Below are 23,399 nucleotides of genomic sequence, written 5' to 3' on the forward strand. Positions count from 1 at the left end.
TGAGGTGCGCCCGGCGAGGGCGGCCCATGCACATCTGCAGACGACACTGCTCTCGGGCTCCGTCACGCAGGTGACAAAAGGGGACAAGTGCACGCAGAGTGCCCCTTGAACGAAGTCGGCAACTGTATAGGCGGACTGGCATTTACAGATCTCAGAGGCAGTCGCCACGGCATTTCCGGACAGATGAGCTGAAAATCAAGTGCTTTGCTCTCCATTCTATCTATGTCTACGTTTCTGACAAAGTGTTAAAAGGTTTGGAGCACAGATTAAGATCATGCCCTGTATGAAGTTCCCAAACGCTATTTTATGAGAGATCTAACTCCAAAGAGCTTACCTGCCCCCAAAGAGTTCAGCTTCGCTTCATCCACTGGAACTCATTTCTTCCTAAGGCTTCGCTTCACAACTGTACTTTCTAAAGCTAAATTAACGAGATCTTTTTGTTTTGTTTTGGGGAAAAAGAAAAAAGAAAAGAAATGTAACCCTTTCTTCATCATACCTTTTAAAGGCAATCTAGGTACTTTCAATGTGCAGAGATCAGTCACGACATAGGTCTACGGGCCCATGTACCTGTTCTCCTTTCCTAGAGTTGTGATGTGATGCTAGAAAAGTTGATTTATTTTTTCTGTAAACAGTACACTTACTTAGATGGCAGTGAATATTTGGGAATAAATATATCAAGCCCTCTTGAAGAAGAAAATTAAGAGCTGTATATAAAATGCAAGTGTTCAGCATGGAAACACTTTCTCTTCCTCCCCCACCCCACCCCCCTTTAAAAAAACAGCATAATTAGACATTTGGATATAGAGTATATTTTACCGGTCTAACTCTAAATAAATGATCTGAAAGGCTTTTGTCCCCCATTGTATATCTTACAATGCTCAAAGGGTTAATACAAGGCATTACATCAAAGGGGTTCTCTAATACTAGAACTAAGCACTGAGTTAATGCTTCTATTCCAGTTTTTTTTTTTTTTAAATCACCAAACTTGCAGAAATACTAGGATTCCATTCATTGATTTGTTCTAACCATATACATGGAGGTTGATCTGATCGAGTGACAAGTCCAATTTTCATAGCACTGCACGTCAAGCCCTCTCCCTCCCCCATGGCCTGCTGTGATTCAGAGAGCGTCAGTTCTGATTTCGATTTTTTGAGAGTGGCTTCCTCACCAGGAATTTGGGGGGAGAGAAGCTTGTAACAAAGGTCAATTTGCTGTGTTGAACTACTGCCTCAACTTGTACAGGAAGGTGACTTGCCAAAGTTGTTTACTTTCTGCTTGTGTCCACCCGGGGAAGGCCAACATCACAGTGACATGCATTTTTCTTTTTTCCCTTTTACGCTACTGTCTCAAGCACAGCATCATTTTAGGCATTTCAAATATATCGTCCGAGGAATTCTTTCAAATTTGAAAATGCATCACGGTTAGCACTTCACGAGAGTGCATTCACGTAAAAAGGTTCATGATTACAGTAACGAAACCGCAGTCATTCCCAGAGGAATTTGACAGCGTATTCCGCAAGAAACATGCTCATTTTTACTCATCCACTACAAACCAAAGGCAGCCAGCGTGGCACACTACTAATTTTGGGTATGCAGTGTTAACACCATTTTCTAAAATTTACTTTTGTTTTTTAAAGTACACCATCTAAAGAGAGGTGCGTGAACCATCCTATACAGTACAAGAAAAAGCACAAAAAGGAAAGCAGATTTCTGAAAAGGCAGTAAGACTTAAAGTAGTCAGTCCAAACATGGTCTGGATGAGAATCCTGAAAAAGTGACCAGCCGTTTGATATCCAAAGAAAAATTTTAAAATTGGGCCCTGTGTTCCGAGGAGATGGTTCCCCTATTTCACCCCATTGTTCACTGGCTTCGTGAACGCAAACCTTCCAGGTATGATTCTCAAAGCGTATAAGTGAAGATCAAACCATACCCATGAGACGCAATCCTCTTATACGGAAGTATCTTTTCTAGAACTTAAAAATAGCCAACATGCCTTCCTTACGTTTTCCTCGCTGGAAGTGTAGCACTTGGTCTGTGTAGACAGTTTCCAAGACTAGTGGTTAGATTACAACGTCAAGAAATGTGAAGAAGTCATTACAGTGTAGACTTGTCACTTGTCAATAAATCTAGTCTGAGAGTATTAGTGTCAATATTACGTAGAAAAGTCACAGTTTCAATGAATGAAAAAAAAGTGAAATGTCAAATAAAAGCAATACTTGGGATTGTTCCGATAATCCACAAATGCACAGATTACGAGGTCTGAATGTTCTAATGTACCTCACAATGCCAATTCAGGGTTGGTTGCGATGTCTGTGTCCGACGGTGGGTGTGTGCCGTCTTACTGTGGACGACAGATCATCAGAACTAGAAAAGAATGAAGATGCTCTTTTGTCTGTTGCTCAGAACTATCGGCCCTGGTCACAGATGACTGCTCCCGTGTTCAAAAAGGAGATCAGAACGTTTTTAGTTAGTCAAGCTGAAATGTAAGAATCATTCATTCAAACCATGAACAACTGGAAGAAATGTTGAATCCTGGAGGGTCCCCAATCCCTACCTTTCATCAATCTAAATTTGCCCATTGTGATCAGATTCCTCTAATGATACAAATACACCCAACATTAAACAGTGATAATAAATACATTTAAAATCGTTCAATAAACAAGATGAAAGCAGCAAATACGTTTGGTCTGATACAGATGGAACACAGGCCTAGGGCTGGTGGACGGGGAGAGGAAAGCGAAGAAGCATCTCAGAAAGGAGAGTTGAAATGAAGGGGGGCTTTTTCTTCTTGTGGTTCTAACTAATCCCACCTGTAAACGGTCCCTAATGCACAATGAGATAGGCGTGCAGGCTCTTCACGGTGAAGGTGTTCTGTGTGTTTGCCTTTTTGTGCGTGCGGTGGTGTAAATCCATCACCTCTTTTGGGGAGATAAATGAGAGGGATGGTCATCTGAATGATATTTGGGTGAGGTGATGGTCGGATGCTCGTGAGGACTTTTCAAACATATGAGTGAGCTGAGGCATACAAAAGTTGAGTCCATTTAAAAAATTACATCTAAAACATTTAAAGTTTACTTAAGAAACTCTGTTGATCTTCCTTATGTGAATAGTGTGAGGCAGTCAGGCAACTGGAGGGAAAGTACACCTCGCAGCCCGAGAAGCCATTTGGTATTTTTAACTTTACAGATTGGCTCACCCTCTTCTTTCAAATCCGCGCCCCCACCCCAATAAAACTGGAAAGATAAATATCTTGAGTTTAACAGGGGCCTCATTAACAATCTGTAAATCGTGTTGTGCTTGCCTTTTTTTTTTTTTTTTTGGCTTTACGTGTTTATGTATTATTTTTGCTGATTAGCTTTTTAAAAACAATTAAAATGAATGTATGTGCCTGTTGTTGTTGTTGTTGTTAATAACTCGAGTGTTTAAAAGAACCTTGGCTTTTCATGTCAATTAACAGGGGGATCGAGGGGGGCGTGTCCTGTCTAGGACCTCACCTGACTTTGCAGCTGACTCCCGCCCACGGGCACGAGTGGGTGCTGTGGACACACAGACACCAAGACGCAGACACAAACACTTAGACTGACAAGATGCACTTCGATAAGTTCCTGACTATTTTGTCAACTTTCTTACATGAGAACTAGATAAAAACGGCCTAAGACATAGGTGATGGTACGTGACAAGTTGGTAGTGAAAAACTAGTCCGCTGTTCCACGCCCTTAAGCAATCTGATGGGTCATCAAAGTCATAGTCAGCTCTATGAACAAAAAGTATATCCGCTGGCACTCCGAGAGGGGAACTGAGTTCTGTCTTTCTGCTTCGCTTTGTTCGCCCTACATTTCCTTTGAAGAGCACGTAACCTGTCCTCACTTCGGGACTCAGAAAGGGACAGGCACACCTTGTCAAATGGATTGCGGAGGAATTCACATGAACAAAATAAGCCTTACTAAAACCTTAACTTCAGTTCTGTTTTAAGGCACCATGTAATAGCCGAGGTACAATGATCCCTGATGTACATTCTTCAATGGCACTGGCCCATCCAGCCACCTATCCAAATCCTACGGAAACGGGGATAAGCAACAGTGTGGTAAGCCAGCTACACTGCCCTCAGGTTCGGTTCAAAATTTAAAATCCACACACTTTAGAAACCAGGAAATATTTTTGAAGGAAATAACGATATGCAGGTTGCTACATTCCTTGCGTTCTATAAATTTTCTTTTATAATAGCAGCAGAGTGAACTACTATTAGGAAAAAGACCTGGAATAAAAGAAAGTCATCCAAATGGAATGGTTTCCTGTATGTCCAGCTCAGCATTAAGTAGTATGTACACTTAAAAAACAAACAAAACAAAACAAAACAAAAGTCAAGTCATTTTTTCTTTTTCAGCTTCAGTAACTATAACAGCCCCACTCGACAGCAGAATGTGCCTGTGCAGTGGTCCCAAATACGGAATCAGTAGTCTTTAAACAGAGGAATTGGTATGCAAATAACGGTTAAAATTCAATGTTTAACGGAAGCTTGCGTTAATAGGGTTTAATAATTATGTACACAAATTATGTACATATTAGCATAATCTCTTGCAGTCCTGTCATTTACTCTGAACAGATAAATGCACTAGCTCCATTTTTTTTGTTTCCTCCGGAGAAAAACAGATGACCTTCCCAATCCTCTAGCACTAGGGATAAAAACGCTCTGTACTCTCTCTCCAACACCAAAGTGTTATCGAAATCGCGTCTAGTGGTTCTGTCCAATGAAAAGCACCTTTCAAAAGCAAATTCGATGCATCTGCTGCCAAATGGGCATTGCCTCCAGTGTAAATCAAAGAAATTCATTTCTTTTGATATTTCACAGAAGTGCATCTAATTAAAAACTTACACATGAAATCATACACCAAGACTAACAATCAACAATAAAATATTTTAAGCTACAAAAAATGTAAATTACTTTTTAATTATCAGAAAACAAACATATTGGCATTAAGTGTGGTAAAAATCCTTCTTGACACCTGAAACTAAAGAAAAAAAAACTTATTATTAAGAGGCAAATGATTTCTTTTTTTACGTTAAAAAAAAAAAGACCTGGCAAAATACATACATCCATTCCATTTCACAACTCCAAAAAGGTAATGTTCAGCACAGATAGAATTTGACAACAGTCGACCTTCAGGCTTATTAAAATTTCACCTTAAGCCCAATATATCAACAGGGGTAATGTTAGCTGGAAAAACACGCTTTAATATTCTCTAGACCGCAGTGTACGTGTTTCCGGTGGCGCTGCACTGTCTGATAGTCTGACTACTTGTGACGATGTGCTCGCTGTGAATTGGATTCAGGAGACTGGGCTGCACGCCGCTCTCGAGAACAGGCTGCATACAACCCACTTGAAATGCCTGGTTCAGCTCGGTTTTCTCTCTTTTGGCTTGGGGTTCCGAAGAGTCATCTAGTTCTTCATCCATTTCGCTTTCCACTTCGCTGCCTTCATCTGCACAAAGGACACCGAGACCGTTACCGGAAGACAAACCAGAAAACGGCCGTCAACACCTGCTTCAGAAATGCTTCCGCGGCATGCTGGGAAAGCAAACCGGTGGCCGATTCTCAGGGTACAGAGCTTGTAGGTTTTCATCGCGGATTTCATTTGTATCCACGCTCTGTTAGTGCCTCCACCGTTCTTTCAAACCCGGCAAAAGTAATTCACTTTTGGCTGGTTTGTGGTTGGTGCCTTTAAGAGCTCTCTTAAATTAACCTCTGGGATCCCCTGAAGTCTTTCTGTTAAGTAGCTGGCCTACTCTGGGTCACCCTCGTCACTTTGGTACACTATGGGGGCGATGGGGGAATATATCGAGCTGAGAAATGCTAACTAAAAAAAAGGAGGGAAGAAAGAACACTTTAAGTCTCCTTCGAAATCTATACTAGATGTAAATTTCATCTGTGCTGCATGTTAATGTAGGTAAGACCTCTGCTGATTTGCAAAGTAACTACAGCATGTATAAGCAGGGGCCACTGTACACACTTTCTGGTGCCCATGAATGTTGTGCGTCACAATACTAAATGGGCCAACATATGTTACAAAAAATATAATGACTGGGGCTCATGGGTGGCTCAGTCAGTTGAATGTCCAACTCTTGGTTTTGGCTCAGATTGTGATCTCACGGTTGTGAGATCAAGCCCCGCATCGGGCATGGAGCCTGTTTGGGATTCTCCCTCTTTCCCTCTCTGCCCCTCCCTGGCCCGCATAATGCAGTCTCGTTTTCTCTCTCTCTCTCTCTCTAAATAAATATAAATATATGTATATTTATATATATAATTATATATATATAAAATGGTTGAGATTAGATTTACTGACTGGAGAGGATGTAACGCATTATTAAGAGGGAAACACAGAAGTGCTCTTAGAAGAGGCACCATCTATATTATCCTGCTCCCTTTGTGCCTCTGGAAAATGAATTTGATAATAACAGAATGTGTCAGAACAAGCACCTTTAAAGGGCTAGCGGGCTGCAGGGAAAGGGATATGTCTGGTAGACGTTTGCTTCCTGAAGAGAGGGTAGCATCGAAACACGTTTGTACGCCACATCTGGGTTTTGGTTTAGTATTTGCTTATATATAAACAAACAAAAAAATATCTCCAAGGATCCTCACACGCCATTCTTACTGGTCGTTCAGGGTTGTGACCATGAAGATTCACTTTTTATAGTTCGTACATCCCTGCATTGTTTCAAAATTTCACACAGAGCTAGAATTACTTTTATGATTGGGGGGGAAGAAAGAAAATATGTGGGAAAAGGCCACAAAAACACTAGAAGATTTCACATTCGAAACCCAGGCCGCGACTTACGCCAGGGTGGCCATATCCCAAGAAGCAGCACGGGGCCTCAGGGTGGATGGGATCACCAGGGTCACCCCAAGGTGAGGGTCAATCACACTGCTTCTCGGCTCCCTCTCCACCAACTTTTCTGTGCCTGAGAAACAGCGACAAGACAATAAAAGAGGTGGCACTGAAAGGAAAAAAGTCGTTTCGAGCTGGCAGAGCAGCAAAGAAGGTGGAGGAAGGCCGTCCACCTACCACGTCCTGGATGGAAGCGGCGCTGGGATGATGGCCTGAACACACCTAAGTCTCCAAGGCCATCTCTCTCCGGGCCCACGTGGCGGCCGTGCGGTTCCCGGGGACGGCTTCGGGGCACCCGCAAACAGCAAGGCCTGTCTCCAGCTCTGAGGCCAAACGAATGCGATTCCGTAGACAATCTCTACTCTTAGAATGACTCGGACATTTCCTAGAAACACCCTGCAGGTTATGGAGGTTTGGTACCCGGAAGCTCAAATCGGGCGCTACTGGAGTTCAGTGAGGACTGTGTCTCGGGCCAGCGCTTGACAGAGAAGACTGGCGGCCACTTAGTGGCCAAGGAGCAACACTGCCCACGCTTCTGCCCCAGGGATGAAACGCTCGCGCCAGGGTCACAAGACCTGGCTCAAGGGCATCGCAGGGGTGCGTCAGGTCGGGCATGGGTTTCACCTCCTACCTCTCCTGGTCTGAAATTACAAATTAGTATCATCACTGCTTCACTTTCTGTCACTGGGCTCCTCCTAGAGGGTGCATGTTGGCAGCAGCAATGTTTTGGGGGTACGGTTTCCTCCTTTCCCTGCTTGGCTCTCGCACACCTTACTAAAAGAGGAAGGAGCGCGTGCGCGGTTGGTGAGAGAGGCTGATCGCTGCTTCCCTGGGACTCCCCAGGGCACTGGTGTTCTCCAGCCCGGAGGTGGCCCAGAGGCTGACCACAGATGACCTGGTGCCAGGCGCTCCAGAGAATAGTGCTGCCCTTCACCCGTGGGTTCCCCAAGCCCCGCCTCTTGCCTCAGTTTCCCCACTAGCTCTGGCTCTGTCCTGGAAGGACTACTTGTGCAGGATTCCCCCATCTGTGCCTTTTGTCCTTGACTCCAGAACTCAATTCCTTGAAACCTCAGGATACCGTAACTTTCTGTTTTTGTTGTTTTGAAGAAAGGACTATGTTTTCTGCTGTGCTTATTCATTAAACATTTAAAATTTTAAACTAAGTTTTTTTTTTTTTGAGAGAGAGAGACAGAGCAAGTATGTATACAAGTTGGGGAGGGGTAGGGGGAAGGAGGGACACGTTCCCAAGCAGGTTCCGCACCACTGGCACAGAGCCCGAGGAAGGGCTCGAACTCCCCAACCGTGAGATCATGACCTGAGCTGAGATCAAGAGTCGGAGGTTTAACCAACTGAGCTCCCCAGGCGCCCCTGAGCTGGTGTTTTCATTAGGACTGTATTTGCTTGCATGCTCTCTGTCTATCCCAACCTCATTTCCCCTGAGCTCTATTCCTTTTTACTATATGGCTTTGTTGGTGCCAAATGTCTTCAGGAATGCATAGCTGGGATGCAGTGCTGTCTGTTGAGTAGCGAAGGTGGTTTTACAATCTAAAGAGTATGCCTCTGAGCCCTTTCCTCTGTCCCAGTATTGAGCTTGCTTTTTACAGTCAACTTCAACGCTCTCTCTGACTTGTTTTTTCCAATGCAAAATATGAAATGGTGAGAAGGGGCAGGCTGAGGAATCTTTTCTCCTGCCGAGTAGGCCTTGAATAAAATTTTATCACTTTTCTCCGGGACTCTGGCAACGGTCAGAAATAATTTCTTGCTACCTGTACTGGACAGCAGGCCAAAGTCAAGAAGAGTTTGTAACTGCATTTACATTCAATCCTGCCATTTAATATCTCTGACATAAAGAAGGCATAGAAATGGAGAAACACTGAGGATTCCAAAAGACATAGCTCTCATATTCATCTAGGGTTATATGTGTCGTTTCCACATCCACCACATTTTCCTCTGTGAGAATTTCTTAGTCAAAAAAAGTCCTTAAAAATGTACATGATTTTCACTTCTTACCTTTATCCAGATTTCCAGGGGATACAGCGTTTAAATCACCAAACTGCAAAACAATAATCATTTGGGCAACAGTTATTACCAGGTAGCATAAAATAATACTCTGCGGCGAAAACACCCCAGTAGGACTTTTTCGAACTGTAAACCAGTGACCGGTTTTGATCTCTAACTACACGGGCCACCTAATTCTCCAATCAAACTTGTCGGATCTGAACAGTTTAAACTGTTCAGCTGTCTTGGCCTCTTTGCAAAGGATGACACTGCCTTTATTCAACTCAGCAGTGAAGAAATAGGGGCCTGGCTGGCTGGGAGATGATGGATGTGGTGGGATACATTCGGAAATTTGGTAAGGCAGGGCAAATCTGCTCCATCCCCATGGGCGGTCCAAACGTTCCCCAGGGACGCCACATGACAGCAACTTGGTCTGGCTGCTTGGCTACACTCCTTCTTTAAAGATTCCAATAACAGAGATAAAAAACATAATGAGAACCCCAAAGTTAGTGTTCATTTTTAAAAAATCTTTGAGAATGCTCTTCTTGTAAGAAGGTGTTTGATGTTTGATACCAGGGTCCCATTTTTAAAAAGAAAGGAATCTGTTACCAACCAATGCAACAAGAAAGAGCTTAAGACAATATGGAACGATTAATAACCTTCAGCTTAGATTTTATTCTCTGGGTTGGTTTAAAAGCTTAATGATATTTTTACCATGAAGAAATACATTTGGGGGGTCTCAGAGTGAACAAAGATGGATACACTAAAAACACAAACAAAAACAACCAAAAAACCCCAAAAAACAAAAAAAAACCCCAATGAATAGCAGAGATAATAAAGTTAATAAGACAAAGGTGAAGTGAACCCCAGAGCATCCACATTTTAAATGGTAAACAATTACTTTTTTACAAGCTGAAGATTCAGAGTAAGTCATTATTAGAAGTTCAGATTTCTCAAGAGGCTTAGAAAGGGTGAGACAGAAATTCTACTTACATTCAGAAGTTTGCTTATAAAGAGTTCCATGATAGGAGTATTTTTTTCATCTACAAGGTATGTCTATAAAGTAATAAAACTGATCTTATTTTGCAAACACACACATACATTTTCCCCCCTTAGCCTACACACATATTGTCCTTCAGAGTAGCTACCGTGGGAGCTTACACACTTATTCCGAGGTCCGAGGGTCTGGAATTCCTCTTTCACAATCAATTTCAAGAGTCAGTTTATGTATTGTTCAAGAAAGCCCATTTTGTTATCTTGCATCCAATTTTGACTGCAAAAGCACTCCAAATTGTACTGATTGCTACAGGTCCTGGCATGATTTCTGACTACTCACTAAAAAGCAAATTCACCTCTGTCACAATTCAGGATATTCAAAATAATATGTCATTTTACTCTGTTATTTCTTAGCGGTGCAGAGACACTTTAAGAAGAGGCATTCCACAACACGTTAAGCCCGGCCGCATTACTGGAACAAATGTGCAGCCTTCCTAGTGCCTGCTTTGAAGGGGACAAGGGCCTCCTAGATCCGTAACTCCTAGAATGTTTCTTTGGGAAAACTATCCCGTTACTTTATGGTTACATCCCGTCGGGCAACAAATAGAAAATGATAAACACCAAACTGTCGTTTGAGAGTTGTTCCGGAGCACATGGGTCAGAACCTTGTGGTAGAGTCTACATAAAAATCACAGTTTAAATTATGTAAAACGTCCTGAACTAAAGAATATGAGCAACAACAACAAAGTCAATGGGCCTCTTAATCTATTTTTGGTAGTACTTAAATATTTTAGAACTAAAACCAGAATGCCCAAAGTGGAAGGATCCTTTCTATGTTATTTCTAGTTGCTGCAACACGGTAAGGTTTATATATCTTTGATGTATGAATACTTAATAACACTTAAGATCCAATTCTGGAAACCTGTTGCAGTGATGAGTCTTAAGCATACCTCTATAACCTCTAAAATGTGAATATTCCTAAGGGCACATGCATCCCAAAGTTTATAGCAGCACTAGCAACAACAGTCAAATTATGGACAGAGCCCAAATGTCCATCAAGGGATGAATGGATAAAGAAGATGTGGTTTATAGATACAATGGAATACTGCCTGGCAATGAGAAAGAATGAAATCCCACCATTTGCAACATGTGGATGGAAATGGAAGGTATTATGCTGAGATAAGTCAGTCAGAGAAAGACAGATATCATCTGTTTTCATCCATATGTGGAAGTTGAGAAACTTAATAAAAGACCGTGAGGGAAGGGAAGGGGGAAAAATAGTTTCAAACAGAGAGGGAGGCAAACCATAAAAAACTTGCAAATGCAAAGGACAAACTGATGATTGATGAGGAGGGTGGAGGAGAGGGGAATATGGCGATGGGCATCGAGAAGGGCCCTTGTTGGGATGAGCACTGGGTGTTGTATGGAAGCGATGAATCATGGGAATCTAGTCCCAAAGCCAAGCACACACTGTATACACTATGCTAGCTAACTTGACAATAAACTATATTTAAAAAATAAAAAAATTAAAAAATGTAACTATTCCATTTGTTTTAGAAAAATCTCAAAGTTGTCTGATCCTAAATTATTACTGCCATTAGGAATCAATAGTATCACCCAAAGTGGCTAAGACCAAACTGTGTACACATTTGAAATTTTTCTTCAAAAGAAACTGCTTTTAGTTGCTGTTTAACTGGAAACACAGCAGCTTCCTTAATACAAAGGGTTTCCTTCGAAAGTTTCTGCTTAACCTGAATGAATACATTTGGTTAATCAGGATGCTGAATTACCACCACAACCGACATTTCAGCAACTGCTGTTGTCCTTAGCAAATAGGTGTGTGCAAACTAATAGCATCAGTAACAAAGTTGCACGTGCACAGCAAATGAAGAGAGTAGATTCAAAATAAAAACCTTGTGAACAGAGGTAAGCTTTTGATATCCTATACAGCAGAAGGAGAAGAAGGTTTTTAATATGCATGTCACATGTGAGGAAAGAATTCACACGCGATTAAGGAAAAGCCAGGGGACTCCTAGAGACAGGCTGAGGTTTCGGGAATCGGTGCTTTCACTCATCGGTCAAGGAACGTTTCCTGGGAGCTTCCTATGTGCTAAGCACCGTGCCAGCCAGCTCCGGTCAGTCGATGCGGACATACTCCCCTCTCTCTGGACATGAGTGCCGGAAGCTGCTTATATTATGAAGGACAGGGGGGTTTAGCCAAAGAAGGGAGGTAGCCGGGACAGTTGTGAGGTTGTAGAGCACGGGCATCTCAGCAGGGGAAGTCTGCGGTGGGGGTTTTGGGGTAGGCCGCAGGGTCAGGGCCGCCGGACGGAAGGATGCAAACCGTGACGACAGAGAAGGCAGAGAGCGGCGTAAGGAAGACGGTGTCACAGACGGGACAGAGGCAGGCGCCGAGATTAGGCCGGCATAAACCAGAGACAGAAGAGAAGGGGGACACAGAAGGATCCGGATGAACTAAAGGGAGGTTCGCCAGAAAGCACAGAGGTTACCGACGAGTCTGAGCTCCAGCCCTTGGGAAAACGACGGTGCTTTCCCATTTCCCTTGATGCACAGGGGACTGGAGGGGCCACTGTTTCTCACGGTGACATCTGAGAGCTTATGCTTTCATGGCTCCGTGTATGATAGGCTTTCTTTCAAATATTATGACCTCAGGTATCACTTCCTCAAGACGGTTCCCTCGGAGCGGCCTTTCCTTCCCCGACAGCTGTTTCTGCGCGTCTCCGTCCCGGTCAGGCTTAGTCACTTCCTCCCAGGCACCTACCGCGACATCCAACACTTCCTCTTCTTCCTCTTCTAACATCTGACGTCCCAACCTCGTGCTGGGGCCCTGAGGGCAGGGGCCTTGTTCGTCCCCTTCAGAAATGTGTCCCAGGATCTACCTCGGCACCTGATAGGTACGAAAGACTGACTACACACCAAATGAATGAATTTGCTTCTTCATTTCAGCCTCAGAAAAACCAAAGAACCTGGCAAGGCAGAGAGCTTCGATTTAATCTTACATCTTTTAAAGACAAGGAATTGATGTGTTGAACATTTGTGGGAAATGTGCTGGGGGCGGGGGACAGGGGACCAGACATTCTGACCCTCAGTTTAGGAATCTGAGTTGTAGCAGGAGAGGGTAAAGGGGGAGCAGGGGGAGAGAAAGGCGGGGGAGAGAAAGAGAGAGAGAAAGAGAGAGAGAGAGAGAGAATGGTCTATACATGGAGGAAGGAATATAAATTAAGGAATTTAAAATGTGCTCTGGGGTGAAAAAGCATATGGCCTTTGATGTACACAGGAATTAAAACTTCGCCAAGCAGAGAGGTAAACAGGGAAGTAGAAACAGCACAGAAGACGCCTATCTGTTGTTTCAGGAAGAAAACCCTCCCATCCCAGAAACCATTTCCTCCAGGTCCCGACAAGGGTCCTAATGACACACACCCTCCTGGATAAGAGCCGACCATCCAGTGTGGTGGGAGGGTGAGACCACAACTTCATGAGGACACCGGTGTGGCTGCCAAGTGTAAGTGGGCAGTACACACGCAGGACCCTTGAGGGAGGGTCCGGGTGCGACCCTGATTTGCGGCCAAGCGGCAGAGGAGGTGGTTCACCACCGGGTCAGTGGGTCTACTCCCTGTCCTGAGGCACGGGCACCATGACCGGAACCCGGCACGGCTCGGGAGACGCAGCCCACAGGTGCCCTGAAGAGACCACCGCACGCGACACCCAACAGCCACCAACGGTTCACAGGGAGGGAGGTAAGGCGTGTGCACTAATATCTGGAAACTGAAACAACGCAGAGAAAGTCAGGGTGAAGACAGCCAACGGGCGGGAGCCTGGGGGCGGGGTGGCCACAAAGCAGAGACGGGGGAGAGGAGTCAAGGACAGAAGGAAAGCGTTCAGAGATGAGGACCTCACCTGTGGGAACACCTTCTGTGCTGGAAGAGTTCGCCCCATCCTGGGGAGAAAGGATTAGGATGTCAACATAGGCACACCCTCCTGGGCAGTCAGGGAAACCCTCTAGAAACCACACATTACTAGAAAATCTGTTGGGGTATATCCAGATTTACAGGGAGACAGAGTCACACACAAACACGCTCTATTTGTTCATTAAGATATCAGCTGTCCACGTCCAAAACCACCCTGTTAGCTGTGCTATCATACATGAAAAAGCCTAACTGATGATCAGGTGGCATCGGATTATGAAACTATACGGTCTAGAACAGCGGCTGGCAAAGTTTTTCTTCAGTGAAAGGTCAGACAGGAAGTACTTCAGGCTTTATGGCCCTGTCGAGATTATTCAACTCTCCCACACCAATGCAAACGCAGCCACAGACGACGGGCACATGAAAGGGTGTGACTGTGATCCAGTAAAGCACTATTTACAAGAATAGACGATGAGATGATCCCTGGCTGGAAGAAGAGCTTGTAAGCCTTGGAAGGTTTACGAACAGTGAAGGGAATGGAAGGTTTTGTCTTTAAGGAAGGTGCAAAGACTTTGGTCACAGGAAGGATATGGAACGAGAAACAGCGAGCACAGCCCAGGCACATGGGCATCAACTCGTCCCAAGGAAAGAACCTAGGGTCAACTTTTAAGGATGGAAGTCCATCAGAGGACTAAGTTTCTTCTCTCTTCTTTGGAGGCTTGCATGGATAGACAGAGATGGGCCAAGGCTGGTGTTTAATTGTGGGAATTGGCAGGTGAATAGGGAATACGTCTGGGACATGAGAAAAACTTACAGGGCAAATTGCAAGGAAGGGTAAAGGTTATATGTGTTAATAGTTCAGATGGTGGGGGGGGGAGTATCCCCCCTTGTCCCAATTTGGACAGTAGGTGAAGATGTGAGGAGACGGTCTGACAGCATTAAGTGCTCACTGGTGAAAGCAAATGGGGAGTAGTTCCGGGTGAGGATGATTTTCAGGGCGGAATCATCAACGGAGAAATGACGTACGTATGTTGAGGAGAGGAGGAAGTAAGAATAAATAATACACTGAAGGAAGAGCCTAGAACCCCAAAGTCATGACTGATTTCATTCAGAGCAATATAGCTTTCTTAAGGTAATAATTTCCCATAACTGCTGTCACCAAATGCCACAAACTCAGTGGTTAAAACAATGTAGATTTATTATTTTCTAATGCGAGAGGTCAGAGTTCCAAAATGGGTCTCCCTGAGCTAAAAACAAGCTGTTGGCTGCCACTGTATTTCTTCCTGAGGATTCTAAGGGAGAGGCTCCCCGCTGCCTTTCAGCTTTCTGAGGCTGCTCACAACCCGTGGAACATGGTATGACCCCCTTCCATTCTCAGAGTCAGCCACAATTTATTTATTTTGAGCGGGGGGATGGGTAGGGGCAGAGAGACAGGGAGAGAGAATCCCAAGCAGGCTCTGTGCTGTCAGCACAGAGCCCAACAGGGCTTGAACTCATGAACAGTGAGATCCTGATCTGAGCTGAAATCAAGAGTCGGAACCTTAACTGAGCTACCCAGGTGCCCCACTCCTGCCTTCCACCTTTAAAGACCCTTTGTGATCACACTGGGCCCATCCCCGATAACCCAGGGTAATCTCCTTATTTTAACATCAATTAATTAGTAACTTTAATTGCATTTGTAACCTAACACATTCACAGGTTCCAGGGACTGGGAGGTAGACATCTTTGGGAGCCCCTTACATTGCCTGCCATCCATATCTAAGATATTTTGCAAAAACTGCCACCATCTGCCTGCACAGGAACCATTTCACTTTAATTTTTTTCTATTATTAGAGGAAACACAGCCTCCAGATTAAGCCGTTTAGAACACAGCAAGTTTTTCCTTCAATTCTGTCTTTTGCGTTCTTCACTGGGGATGAAGCGAGGAAGTACGTGGCCACAAATTCATCGTTTAGCGTAGATTTGTCACTTGGGGGGGTCATTTGTGCTTTAGCTTTCATCTACAGACTTTGAATTTTATGTACAATGTTCTACCTGGCTGAAAGTTTTTACAGCACGCGGTTCAAGCTCGCTGAAATCACCCTCGTGTGCAAAAAGCTTACCGGGACCACAGAGCCGGGAGTGGTGAATGACATCTGTGAGGAAGTCATTCCAGATCAAAGTGCAAAGTGAAATGGAGGAAACCAAAAGTTTATCGGGTGGTGGGGCCAGAATAGCCCGGAACCTCACATTAAATGCAGGCCTGCGGGCAGCTCTGATGCGAACGTCGTAGACCAAGGCACAGGGTGCGCACTGGTTCTCTGGACAATTTCATGAGGATTAATGCGTGCCGACAAACTGCACCCCAAGCGACCTCGCATCTCAGCACGACCTGATGGTTCCGTGAGGATCCACGCCGTATAAATGCTGGCAGCCAGAGGCCAACGTGCTGGCGGGCGCTTAGCTGAAGGAAGTGGCCACTGGCAGCAGATGCAGCAGAAGCCACAGTAAACTTTACCATGTGACCCGAAGTGCGCCGGCTGACCCGGGGGCCAAGGTCATTAGCAGCTGCTAGGCCAAGTAGCTCAGAGTTTTCACAAGAAAAGACTGCTCTTCTGGGGTCTATTCTAGGGCTCAGTCTCCACAGATTCAGAATAAAGTGGTTCTCTGATCTCACGCCGCTCCCCAGGTCTGCCACGGTGGTAACTTTTGATACAAACGTGTAGGGAAGAAATTTTGTATGCATGTGTGTAAACCTTTTTCTGGTTTCTGCCAGTGAACTGCTTGCTCTACGAAGGAAGATCTTTATGTTGTCAGAGGCACTAAGAATAGAGAACTGTAAAATTCTCTGAAGTGGTTTCTATCCCCTAGTTGGAATAAGAGGTCTCTTTGGAACTTACTTTTACCCTTTAACTTGAATAAATTACACATAGAGAGTAACTGTATATAGAACTCTTTCTCCCCATTTCACAAGACCTTTCATTCACACCTCCTAGTTCACATTTGATACAACTCTAGCTATGGGTGCCTAATTATGTTTATATGTCTTCCCTAATACTGCCTTCCCCCCCACCAATTGACTTATTTCTGCATTCTATTTGGTTGGCTGTGTTTTCCAAAGCATTGAATTACTTTGCCTCTGATTACCACTTTGGCTCCATCCCAAAGAATGCTGTTGGAGTCTTCATAATTCAATGAATCATTTAACTTGACATTCAAAAACTGTCTACAGGCTATTTTTCCCCTTGCAACAGAATTTTATTAAAGCCTCCACGTGCCTTTACGTGATCTGTTTCATGAATTTCAACTTCTAAGCTCATCTTTATGAGGCTGAAAACATGATGGTCTATGTGTACATGATCGGTATAGAATCAATATTTAAAAATCTGACCTGGAGTCGAAAGCAATCAAAATACAGTTTCTCCTGAGTAATATACATAGCTTCTGATCTATCATTATCTATCTATCTATCATCTATCTATCATCAGTGTCAAATCAATATTTAAAAATCTGACCTGGAGTCGAAGGCAATCAAAATACAATCTCTCTTGAGTAATACGCATAGCTTCAGATCTATCTATCCATCAACGATCTATCCATCCTTGTAGAAAGGAAATGGAACTAGAAAAAATTACGTACCTCACATGTGCCAGTCTGCCCACCTGACCACCCACTCAATCCATCCACTTAGCCCTACTTTCCTGTGCCTAACTACATACCCGTCTAACTTTATCCTCACAGCAGCCTTAGGAAGAAATGGTCCTGATGCTTATTCTGTTGATGAGAAAACTAAGACTAAAGCAAGGATATATATCACTTGCCCAGGCTAAAAGGCATTAAATGGAAAACAGGCAGCAGCATGGTATAGGAGGAACAACAATGGGATCTAGAGCCAGCCTGACTTGGCTTTGAATCACAAGCCTACCACTACTGGCTATGGATTCCAAACATGTTACTCTTGGATCCTTAGATTTCCTTTTTGTGACAGAGACAGCGTCTATTGTCTTCAAACTCAATTTTCCAATACTAGTGACAGTCTCAGAATTCCATACAATTGTAAGGCCATAAGACAGTGCCTTCAAAAAAAAATGTCTCTAGCTGAGTGGGACTACAAGATGTGTTGCCTGAGAATGGAAGTGTCCTTAGACCTTGACTTGAGTCTGACGCTGTGAACTCAATCAGGGGCTGAAGTTGAAGTCGGTTTATGTGCTGACTAAGGCATTTATGATTCAAGCAAATACCATATGCAGGGCTGTCCTAACCATGGATGGTGTGCGTGTGTGTGTGTTTGTGTGTGTGTGTGTGTGTGTATGTGTGTTGTGTTCTGTATGTTTGGGACAATGGGGATGATCATCACATCATGAGGAATGGTTGATAATCTCAAATGAATATCAGCATGTAAATCCTGGTGGCCCAACCAGTTGACTCTGTCTCTATCTCTGTCTCTGTCTCTCTAGTCTTCTGAGAAGTCAACGAAGGAATTGAGAGCTTTAAAGCTTTCCCTGTAGAAGCAACAAGGTCGTTCAAAGCAGATTTGGAACTTCCCACCCAACTCTAACTTTTCAGCATTCTACACTTACTCAAACTTTGTCAAGTTCTGAATTTTACAACTTTATCAAGTTGTTAACTTTACAGCTCTGACGGAGCTGGGCAATCTCATATTCCCGTTCTGCTGCCTGAAGTTCGTAGAACTTATCACAAAAGGATTAGTTAGTGGCAACTATTCTGGATGGTATGAGTGATGGAGAGAAGGGGTCTCAGAATTTTAGTCATAAGGGATTTCGGAGCAGCATTATCTTCTTGAAATGTCTTTCAAGTGAGAACCAAATTAATCAAAGCATTTTATGTCTGGCATCGGTACAGGGTTTCATAATGGAGGAAAATTAGTCGCTAATTTTAAAGTGATTTCCAATTTTACGAAATGTGTAAGGAATGCTCATGTTACTACATTTGGTAAAATCCTGCGTTCCTTTGGTGATTTTTCTTTCTATAAGTGGCTTTTCCTATGTGTTTCCAAATAGTGTTGTCAAAGCCTGCGAAGATGACCGAGATTTCTGTCAGTTTGTTTCAAACCAAAACAAATAGTGCCCTACAACTGTGCTGGACCTGCGCCCTCGGACTAGCCTGCTACACTGGCAACACGCGCTGTGGGCCGCCCTGGACGCAGGCAGCGTATGCTCATCCCGGGTCTAACTCTTCGTGGATTTTTGTTCCCCTCGCCCCTTGGGAACACAGCAACACAGGTACCTTTACCCTGTCTCCAAATCTCTAAGAAGCATTGACGAGTAAGAATCGAAGCCTTAGTTCCTTTTGAAGAAACAAGTAGTTTCAACAGCAGGAACACTGAACAGCACCATTAGGTCAAGCCAAGAAGGGCCTCTGTCCTGAGCCCCAGATTATGAAGAGCGCTGCCTTGGCTTTCCCGTGCCCGTGCCCTCTCTAAGGTGTAAGGACATCACTGGGCCAAGTGGATGTGCTCTCTTGGAGGCTGTCTGTCTCTCCCACTGCTCAGACCATACTCCTGCTACCTACGACCTCAGAACTCCCGATGTAAAGGCCCGGAGTTCCCTTCCAGGCCTGTGCAGATTTCTTCTCCAAGTCCACCCTTCAGAAGAAAGGAGAGCCAACGAGGGGCAGAGGCTTGCCAAGGGTGGACAAAACCTGAGCGGTGGGTTGAGGAGTTCAGAGCTATCACAGCATGGGACCAGAAGTGACACATAAGAGAAGTGGTCCGCAGCCAGATGTGGGGTCAGCGGCTGGCTAGGTCTATATCATTCATTCCAACAAGGATCTAGGAAGAGCCTGAGAATCTTACATTTAAACGTAGCCTTCTTTTTTTTTTTTTTTTAATATTTTTATTTATTTCTAGGAGAGAGAGAGAGACAGCGTGAGCAGGGGAGGGTCAGAGAGAGAGGGAGACACAGACTCCGAAACAGGCTCCAGGCTCTGAGCTGGCAGTCAGCACAGAGCCCGACGCAGGGCTCGAACCCACGAACCGCGAGATCATGACCTAAGGGAAAGTCGGATGCTTAACCGACGAAGCCACCCAGGCGCCCCTTAAACGTTGCCTTCTAAGTTGTTATCAAGACATATTTATCAACCCAGGTGGATGGAATAGATTTTACTTATAATTCAACTTATAATTTTTGAAATGTTTAGATATAGGGGACCTTAGGCCCTGCAAATGTTAGGGCTGAGCCAAGAAGCATATCCTTTATGCAAATAAAACAATGGGGTACAAAGAAAGAACCTTGGTGCACCCAACTTGAGATAGGCATCCTGTGAGGCCACTTTCATCATCTAAGAGGAAACCCTGGCATCACTTTATTACATGAGAGGAGGTACTTCTTAATTTTAATTCTACCACTCTTCTTTTGCAGAAAATTTTTTAATGTTTATTCATTTTTTGAGAGACAGAGACAAAGCGTGAGTGGGGGTGGGGTAGAGAGAGAAGGAGACCCAGAATCCAAAGCAGGCTCCAGGCTCTGAACTGACAGCATAGAGCCTGATACGGGGCTCAAACTCACAAACCATAAGACCATGGCTTGAGCCTAAGCCAGATGCTTAACCACTGTGCCCCCAGAAATTTAAAAACAGGTTTTTATAATGTTTATTTTGGGAGGGGGGGCAGAGAGAGGGAGACGCAGAATCGGAAGCAAGCAGGCTCCAGGTTCTGAGCTGTCAGCACAGAACCCGATGTGGGGCTCAAACTCACAAACCATGAGACCATAATCTGAGCCAAAGTCGGACACTTAACTGACTGAGCCACCCAGTCATCCCACTTTTGCAGAAATTATTAACTGGACAGACCATGGGGGAGGGAGACATGCAAACAAGTCCTCTTTGTACCAAGGAGCGTGAGTCAGGTTTGAAGTGCGTCTGGTATCAAAACACCTGGCCCGCACACTTGTAGAAACTCATATTTACCAAAGTGTATTTTATACAGTGATGGTGAAAAGTAGAAAACAACTCCTGTTAATTGAGGCACTTGTGATCTCAAACAAGAGCCCTTTCTTTACTGAAGGACAGGCAGGCACCATCTTCACCTGTTTGTGAGCAAAGCTACCAGAAAGACAACGGCAAGGCCGGAGTCACCAGGACAGGGCAGGGGATGACAGAGTGCAGCAGTGGCCAGCAGGGGGAGCTGTCATGCCTGCTCTCTGCTGCAGGATCTTCCATGCCCTGCTGGCTCTGCAGCTGGGGAATCCGAGGCTCGCTCTTTCCTAAGCAACTAGCCCAGGGGTGAAGTTGGCAGAAGAGAACTGTGTGCTGAGGTTTCTTTCCTGATGTGTCTAGTGACCATTTTAGCTCTTGAAGTATTCTTGAACTACTTTATCTTCTTTTCCCACTTCTGAACTCCTTAGGAGAACTAATCTCTAGTTGAAAGCACTTAGGAATGCCCAGCTTGGTACAGAGGGTCTCTGAAATGTTGACAGACACATCCTAGGAGTTTTATTCTCCTGATAGAAGAATCCAGTAGGTAAATCATGAAATCCAGTCAGAAGTCCTACAAATTGGTAGTCTGTCTTTCCATCATTCTTTTGTACTTCCTTTTTTTTTAATGTTTATTTTGAGAGACAGAGAGAGCAAGGGCAGGGGAGGGACAGAGAGAGCAGGGGGGCGGAGAGAATCCTAAGCAGGACCCACACTGTCAGCACAGAGCCCCATGGGGGTGGGGGGGGCTCGATCTCACGAACCATGAGATCATGACCTGAGCCTAAACCAAGAGTCAAGACACTCAACTGACTGTACCACCTTTCTTGAATATTTTTTGAGCACCTATTGGAAGACTGTGTTTAGACCACAGTTAAATGCAAAAGTCCATTCCTCGAAAAGCAACAGAGAAGGGGTTACAGCCCAGAGCACGAAGGAAACCAAGTACAGACTGCTAATGAGCAGGGATCCCAAAGAGGTGGTCCCGGGCAGCTGAGTCAATGGGTGCTTTTCCCACACTCAAAGAAAGAAAGGAACAGAACGGCAAACCAGGAAAGAGGAGGAAAAATGGGAGAGCTTCTACAAAGCCAATTCTTAGGAACTTGGAAGACGAAGGTGTAGAAGAAAAGGCTGCCCAGGCCTCTCTTCTTCCGGGAGGTCACTTTGATCACTGATTTTCTAGCTGTCAGAACTGTGCCCATGTAGAGGCGCAGATTCACAGCTAAAAGCAAGCTACAAATTCCAAAAACATGATTGACTTAGGTCTGGTCTGTGGGAGGGCACAGAAGAGCCGAAGGGTGTAACTTATCGTTGGTGCTGTTTCACAGCAGATTGAGCAATATGCTCAGGCTAATATTCCAGTGCGTTTGCATATTCTAGACATCTATGACCAAACAGTGGGAAGGGAAAGGGTGTCGGACCATCAGGGTGCAGCCTGGAATGCAGAGGAAAGAAACCCTGCAAGAAAATAACAAAAGCTTCCACGCTAGGCATCTGGTGCGTGTGTGACTGTGAGTGTGTGCGTATCTGGGGGAGATGAATGGTACAGACGGAAATAAATGAGTCCCTCCTTGAATTGATCTACAAGAAATTTATATGGTGAAACATTAAAATGTGGATGGAGCCCACATTTGGTGATTTGGAATGACATGGTCTTCCTTTCCACGCATACTAGTCTTGCTTTGGGGAAATTTTTAACCTGTTTTCCTCATGGGTGAAATGGGGACACTCATACATCTTTTGGAAGGTTCTGGAGAATATTAAATAAGAATGTAAAACATCTAGCATAGTGATTATCACAAGGCAACTCTTATATTAATTAATAAAAAATTAATACATATTAATATTTATTATAAGGTAATACTTATTTACAACTTATTTATTATAAGTAACAATAAATGATAATCACTTTTGACAAGTATTCATTACATTTTTTAAGCCCCTGCTGCTCCATGATAGCTTTTTTTCTGCAAATGACTGTAACTTGTGATGCAATTCATTCGTTTTAAAATATTCTATAGCAAATCTATTATTCCACAGGAATGTTTTCAGTGAATTCCCTAGCTGCACTGGAGTAAAGTCACTGAAATTTATTTTTCACTAGATTGATTTTGCCTTAAGAATCCATGCTTATTTACCACGATTATACTTCTACCCAAAGGAACTTTTTCACTCAACTTTTATCCTAAAAGCTGGCCTAGTGAATTATTATTGCTCTTCTCCAAGTTTTAGGTTTTGAAGATTTTTTTCCTCTTCTTCTTTGAGTACATTAACTTTGATAAATTCGCATTCTCCTTTTGATGGTATATTCTTCAGGGATCTTCAATTTTTTTCTCTAAAAATATTACTAAAATATCATCTTTTTTTTTTTATTTCTAGGAGAGAGAGAGAGACAGCGTGAGCAGGGGAGGGTCAGAGAGAGAGGGAGTCACAGACTGAAACAGGCTCCAGGCTCCGAGCTGGCAGCCAGCACAGAGCCTGACGCGGGGCTCGAACCCACGAACCGCGAGATCACGACCTAAGCGAAAGTCGGACGCTTAACCGACTAAGCCACCCAGGCACCCCAATATCATCTTTTTTATACTGATATTCATTTCTGAACAACGGAAGCATCTTTTTGTTCCTACTTTTTATTTCAAAAAATTGGTTACATAGATGGCTTAGATGTAATATTAAATAAGTATA

General features: G+C 44.0%; 1 protein-coding gene across 9 annotated transcripts in view; it reads right to left on the reverse strand.

Moving 5' to 3' along the window:
• Window positions 1-4,931: 4,931 nt before the first annotated feature.
• The window catches only part of RFX3 (regulatory factor X3), a 287,161-nt gene continuing 268,693 nt past the window's right edge, over window positions 4,932-23,399 (reverse strand). For 8 of the 9 annotated variants that reach the window (XM_039230864.1, XM_039230860.1, XM_039230861.1 and 5 more), the window contains 2 exons: window positions 8,893-8,935; window positions 5,206-5,478 (listed from right to left, as the gene is read on the reverse strand). In XM_039230864.1, coding sequence (XP_039086795.1) covers window positions 5,240-5,478; window positions 8,893-8,935 — 282 coding nt within the window. In that variant the 3' untranslated portion in view covers window positions 5,206-5,239. Of the gene's footprint in view, window positions 5,009-5,205; window positions 5,479-8,892; window positions 8,936-23,399 lie in introns of those variants that run through there. The other variant, XM_039230866.1, reaches the window with a different exon arrangement.

The sequence above is a fragment of the Hyaena hyaena genome, unplaced genomic scaffold (assembly GCF_003009895.1).
Source record: "Hyaena hyaena isolate Hyena2069 unplaced genomic scaffold, ASM300989v1 scaffold_51, whole genome shotgun sequence".
NCBI lineage: Eukaryota > Metazoa > Chordata > Mammalia > Carnivora > Hyaenidae > Hyaena > Hyaena hyaena.